At 46.6% G+C, this 6,405-nt stretch overlaps 1 protein-coding gene across 1 annotated transcript; it reads right to left on the bottom strand.

Moving 5' to 3' along the window:
- Window positions 1–2,747: 2,747 nt before the first annotated feature.
- Window positions 2,748–5,951, bottom strand: LOC104530513 (receptor-type tyrosine-protein phosphatase alpha-like; the record flags this gene model as incomplete). Its single annotated transcript, XM_010175112.1, has 5 exons — window positions 2,748–2,845; window positions 3,926–4,061; window positions 4,394–4,545; window positions 5,033–5,158; window positions 5,817–5,951. Coding segments are annotated over 5 exons (624 nt in total), but the record flags the coding sequence as incomplete, so codon positions are not given.
- Between the last annotated feature and the right edge of the window lie 454 nt (window positions 5,952–6,405).

Below are 6,405 nucleotides of genomic sequence, written 5' to 3'. Positions count from 1 at the left end.
GATCCCCCAGTTCACGGGGTGGCTTTTCCCAGGATTTCACCCCCATGTCCCTCAGGTTTTCTCTTGGCTGGGCAGGGATGTCACTGTCCCCTGAGCTCTGCCACCCCCCCTGCCCCTGTGCTCCCCTCCACCCCAAATCCTTGGGGTGAAACCTCTGCTCCAAACCCAGTTCTCCCAGTGCCTCCAGTGGGGAAAGGAGCTCTCCCAGTAACCCAGGGCACGGTCCCACCAGCTGCAGGAGGAACCAGGAAGGTTCTTTCATCAGAGACCTCTTTGTAACCAGAAAAATTATGAAAATGGACCATATTAACCTATTTTTTTAATACCGAAGTGCTGCACCCCTGGGTCCTCAGGACTTTTCTTGACTCTTTGGAGTCTTCCAGTGCCCTGGCCCATCACCAGCTTTAGGGTTTCCTTCTATTTTTTATCTTCTGGGAATGAGAAGAATCAGCATTTTTTTGCCTCCTGCTCTGATAACCCAAATTCATCTCCATGATGGAGCCTCCATTGGAAAAAAAAACCCCAACCAACCCCTAAACTTGGGGTGGCAAGAACATCCCCCAGGCTGGAGAAGGATCTCCCTCAGCTTTAAAAACTGGTGAATGTTTTAGCAGTGACCATCTGGAAACCTTCTTGAGGTTTTAAACATAAGGACATAAGGAATTCTTTATGATGAGGGTGTTGAGACAGTGTCCCAGGTTGGCCAGAGAAGCTGTGGCTGCTCCTCCCTGGAAGTGTTGGTGGCCAGGTTGGATGAGGCTTTGAGCAACCTGGTCTAGTGGAAGGTGTCCCTGCTGCTGGCAGGGGGGTTGGGACTGGATGAGCTTTAAGGTCCCTTCCAACCCAAACCAGTGTGGGATTCCCTGATCTCTCGAGATGATTCTCTGATCTCTCCAGATGTTGGGAGAAATAATGTGAAATCTCCTCCAGCATTTAGGGATGGAGGTCTCCTGCTCCAAGGATGGAGACAATTTGAGACGGCCCATGGGCACTGCTCCCTCCTGGAAGGCACCAGCAGATGGAAAATCCAGCACCAAACACACGGATGTTTCCTTCAGGGAGCAAAAATCTTCGTGTTTTTCTGGGGTCGTTGGGTTTTTTGGGTTGAAATCCCAACGGTCGCTGCTACGGTCGTTACAGTTTCCAAACCAGCAGCACGTGGTGACTTGACCCTCAAGGAGGAAACCTTGTTTTTTGCTTTTGATACAAAAATTAGGATATTTATATATATTCACAGAGAGAGTGAGCTTTTTCCCTTCTCTTTTTTCCTCATTTTTCTCCTTTTTTTCTTCTTTTTTTTTCTCCTTTTTTCTTTCTCTGTTTTTTCTTTTATTTTCTTTTTTCTCCCTTTTTTCTCCTTTTCTCCCTTTATTTTTTCTCCTTTTTTCTCCCTTTATTTTTTCTCCCCTTTTTTTTCCCTTTACTTTTTCTCCTTTTTTCTTCCCTTTATTTTTTCTCCCTTTATTTTTTCTCCTTTTTTTCTCCCCTTTTTCCTCCCTTTATTTTTTCTTTTTTTTCTCCCTTTATTTTTTTCTCCTTTTTTTCTCCCCTTTCTCCTTTTTTCTCCCTTTTTTTCTCCCCTTTTTTTCCCTTTTTTCTCCCTTTATTTTTTCTCCTTTTTACTCCCCTTTCTCCTTTTATTTTTTCTCCTTTTTTCTTCCCTTTATTTTTTCTCCCTTTATTTTTTCTCCTTTTTTTCTCCCCTTTTTCCTCCCTTTATTTTTTCTTTTTTTTCTCCCTTTATTTTTTTCTCCTTTTTTTCTCCCCTTTCTCCTTTTTTCTCCCTTTTTTTCTCCCCTTTTTTTCTCCTTTTTTCTCCCTTTATTTTTTTCTCCCCCTTTTTCTCCCTTTATTTTTTCTCCTTTTCTCCCTTTATTTTTTTCTCCTTTTTTTCTCCCCTTTTTTTCCCTTTTTTCTCCCTTTATTTTTTCTCCTTTTTACTCCCCTTTCTCCTTTTATTTTTTCTCCTTTTTTTCTCCCTTTATTTTTTCTCCCTTTATTTTTTTCTCCTTTTTTATCCCTTTATTTTTTCTCCTTTTTTCCTCCCTTTATTTTTTCTCCCTTTATTTTTTTCTCCTTTTTTTTTATCCTTTTTTTTCTCCTTTTTTTCTCCTTTTTAAATATATATATATATATATTTTTTTTTTTTTTAAGAGCTGGCCAACAGAAAAATGTGAAACCATTTCCCTGCATGTTCAGAAAAACTTGTGCTTGTGGGATTTTGGTGATTTTTTGTTTTGTTTTTTTTTTTTTTTTCAGGGATGAAATCCAGGATATTTTTTTCTTTTTTCTTTTTTTTTTTTTTTACAAAAAAAAGCGCCTTTACTCCCTTCAAGAAGAAGAAGAAGAAAAAAAAAAAAAAAGAGATTTACAAACAAAATAACAACCTGTATCAACTCTCCAGCTGAGAGATGGCAGGACAATATTAATCCAAACATCACGCTATTTAATTCCCCAATAAAACATTGGAAAAAAAAAACCCCAAAAAACAAACAAACAAACAAACAAACAAAAAAGGAGCCGACAGTATCTGCACTAAACACTTTGCTACATATAAAATCTCCAGCTAATATGAAGCTCATGGTACCAACCTCTAAAACAGTTAAGATATATACACATAATTTTTTTTTTTGGGGGGGAAAGGGGGTATATTAACAAACAGAATATTACAAAATATTAAAGAAGGCAACTCTGCTGTCATTTGTTTCGGGATGTGGAATTTGTTTTCTTGGTGGTGGTTGTTGTGGGGTTTGGTTTTTTGTTGTCTGTTTCATTTGAAGTTGGCGTAGTCTGAGAAGGCGTCGATATATTCCTGCACCACCTTGTAGCAGAATTCGTACTGTTCCTGGGGGATTTAAGGAAAGCAAAGAGTTAAACCATTAAAATTCATGTCATTTCATGCTTCTGTGAGTAACTGGGACCAAGCGTGGTCAGGTGTCCTCAGCCCAGATCATAGAATCACAGACTGGTTTGGGTTGGAAGGGACCTTCAAGCTCATCCAGTTCCAACCCCCCTGCCAGCAGCAGGGACACCTTCCACTAGACCAGGTTGCTCAAAGCCTCATCCAACCTGGCCTTCAACACTTCCAGGGAGGAGCAGCCACAGCTTCTCTGGCCAACCTGTTCCCACCCTCACAGTGAAGAACTTCTTCCTAATATCTCATCTAAACCTGCCCTCTTTCAGCTTAAACCCATTTCCCCTTGTTTTGTCATTAACTGCCCTTATGAAAAGTCCTTCCCCAGCTTTCTTGTAGCCCCTTCAGGTACTGGGAGGCTGCTAGAAGGTCTCTCTGGAGCCTTCTCTTCTCCAGGCTGAACAGCCCCAACTCTTTCAGCCTGTCTTCATAGATCAAGGGCAAGGAACTGGATTCCTACCCATAAGCATGTTCCACCTCTTTTGTGCCCCCCAAACCCACCCTCCTTGCTGGAGTGCCACCAGCAAAAGAAACTCTGCTTTCTCCTTCCCCTCCAAGGTCTTATTTTGACCCCAAAAAGACTTTTTTAAAAAATCCTTGAGCATCTTTGCAAACCCCTCTAGCAGGACCTCGTCTAGTCCCACCTTCTCCTCCCCTCCCTGGCACGCTGCCCGCCCAAGCCCACGGCACAGTTGCTCCAGGAGAGATTTCCAGGCTCCTGGAGCTCAAAAATACGTGGGCTGTGGCTGAGGATGTCTCCAAAGAGGCTCCTACAGCTTCTATCAGTGGTCAAAAGGGGCTTAATGCCTTCAGCCAGCCAAGCTCCACTCTTCCAGTTGTCTAACAGGAGGAAGGGGAGATATCTCCTGACCCATCTCCATCCCTGACTCTTTCATGGAGAGAGAGAACCTTCAGGTGAGGATGTTTTTGCTCAACACTGAGTCCCCAGCCCGTTCCCACTGAGGTCTGGGGTGGCAGGAGAAGCCTGTAGGTGTGCTCAGCTGCACTTACCAGTGTCTGCACCATATGTGGCCTCTGTAATCTTAAACTCTTCACCGTCTGAAAGACATCAAGAATCCCTTCTGCCTTCACCCTTTCCAGGACAGTGCTCAGCGCACAGAAGGTGCCTGTTCTTCCTGCTCCAGCACTGCCAAAGAGAAACCAGAAGGTAAAGGAAACCAGAAGGCAAAGGAAAACATCTGTCTTGACTGTGTTGGCTTTGCTCAGGGGACAATCCATAGGGGAACCACCAGAGAACTGGAGGAGTCCCCAGTCCTGCCCCAGGTTCTCCTAGTTTGTCCAGAACACACTCTACAAGACTGAAGCCTCTTAGCTGAGCAGGAAAACCCCATAAAACATCTGCTGAGGGTGCTCCTGCTCAGCCCAAGGCTTCTGAGGGACCTTTGACCATCTCCCAAGCTCCCTGCAGAGCAGGTCCCCTTGGAGGGGTGACCAAGCTCTGCTCCACCCAGGCTTTACCTGCAGTGCACAGTGATTGGGTGGTTGCCAGACTGCTGCTGCTGCTTCTGCACAGCTGCGATGATGTTGATCATTCCCTTCCCATCCCCAGGGATCCCAACTTCTGGCCAACCATGGAAATGAAACTGCCGGATCTGTCGGTTCTTGTTTTCCTGGTGGAAGAGCACAACTGGAGATCAGTAAGTTGGTGGGAGACCTGTATCAAGAAACCCATCAGCTCAAGGCTTTGGGAAAACCATCTACTTAGGGAAGCTTGTGGAGGGGAGACATTCCCATGGCATGGAGCAGGGTGGGACACGGGGAATGGGGTAGAAGAGGGAGGCTGGGTCGTGGGCACAGGGACTAGGAAGAAGGAGGATGAGGTCTGCTTGGTGGCAGCACGGCAGAGGGGATGGATGAGAAGACATCAGCAGGACAGGAACCCTCAGAGGTGGGAGGTAACAGTAGGGAAGAAGGTGGGATTGCAGGGGATGGACACTGCTTTGGGATGATGGGGAGATGATGGAGTTGAAGATGACAGAGGGAGGGTTCAGAACTTGCAAGAGGAACCACAAAGCACTGTAAACACCATCGGGGGTTGATGACAGCCAAACCCAAGAGCACCCAGAGCTCCCCACAGGGAGAGGCCCAGACTCTTACCCTGGTGTTCGTTACCAGCAGGTCCCGCACTGTATAGCTCTCACACTCCTCCTCTTTCTTCAGCTCCACAGTGATGTCTCCATAGGACACTGAGCCATCAGATGGCCAGTACTGGGCACACTTCTCCTGAGGAAGCATTACAGGAGGAGACAGGGTGAACAATCCCTACTTTTCCCATGGGCTTGAATGGAAGGAGTCTTCTCCTGCAGCTGGCAGCTGCCCAAAGCCACGTGGGATCTTATAGACTGGTTTGGGTTGGAAGGGACCTTAAAGATCATCCAGTTCCAACCCCCCTGCCAGCAGCAGGGACACCTTCCACTAGACCAGGTTGCTCAAAGCCTCATCCAACCTGGCCTTCAACACTTCCAGGGAGGAGCAGCCACAGCTTCTCTGGCCAACCTGGGCCAGAGTCTCACCACCCTCCCAGGAAAGAACTTCTTTCTCAGATCTCATCTAACTCTACCCTCTTCCAGTTCAAAACTGTTACCCCTTGTCCTATCACCAACTCATGGGTTCGCTTCGGAGATGAAATGCCCACTACACTCAGAGGTGCTTTAAGAACTGAGGGTCCAGAGTTGGTTTATTGAACGTCTCCCCACCTTGGGTCTACCAACATCTGGATTCTTTGTGTTAGAAGTAGAGGCTGAAATATGTCTCCTGCGTGGCTTTGTTAGAGAAAGGGTGAAAGAGCACCCAAGGCGTGCGGCGCCGGCAGCGCCATGGCCATCGGGAGGTTTTCCAGGGGTCACACTGGTTTATTTTACCAGTGTTCCAGTTCACTTACCTGGCCTCTCTCCTCCAGCTCTGTTAGCATCACTATGGAGCAGGATTTCCACTCCCAGATCATCCTCCAGAAGTCCTCTATCGTGTGCTGCAGTGGTCCTTGGCTGGCGATGTAGGAGTCCTTCTGGCGATAACCCTGCCGTCGGGAAAAAAAGGGTTAGTGGGGAACTGGCAGCACTGGGATGCCAGGAACAGCAGGAGGAACATCCTTGGACATGGTCAGGTTACCAAGCTCAGTTAAACTTTGGGAGCATGATGACTGTCCATGGGAATGACCACAGCCTGGGCAGGTCACATCCCCCACCCCACGCAGGCACGGCCGTATACATTTGGTGAAGAAAGATTTGGGTTTCCACCACCCCTCAGCGATGTGGCAGAGTCTGAGTGCTGGAGCAGAGCCTGGCCTAAGCTCCAGGGACTTCAAGTATGGTTTTTGGAAGAAGTAAACAAAACTAGATGGCCTTTAAGGTCATCTTCCAACCTAAAGCATTCTACTGACCCTCAGGGGTCTGTATTGGGTCCAGCGCTGTATAAGATCTTTATTGGCAACACGGACAGCGGGATGGAGTGCACCCTCAGCAAGTTTGGTG

Source organism: Antrostomus carolinensis, unplaced genomic scaffold, assembly GCF_000700745.2.
Source record: "Antrostomus carolinensis isolate BGI_N321 unplaced genomic scaffold, ASM70074v2 scaffold26200, whole genome shotgun sequence".
NCBI lineage: Eukaryota > Metazoa > Chordata > Aves > Caprimulgiformes > Caprimulgidae > Antrostomus > Antrostomus carolinensis.
This window is presented reverse-complemented; position numbering and strand designations above follow the sequence as displayed.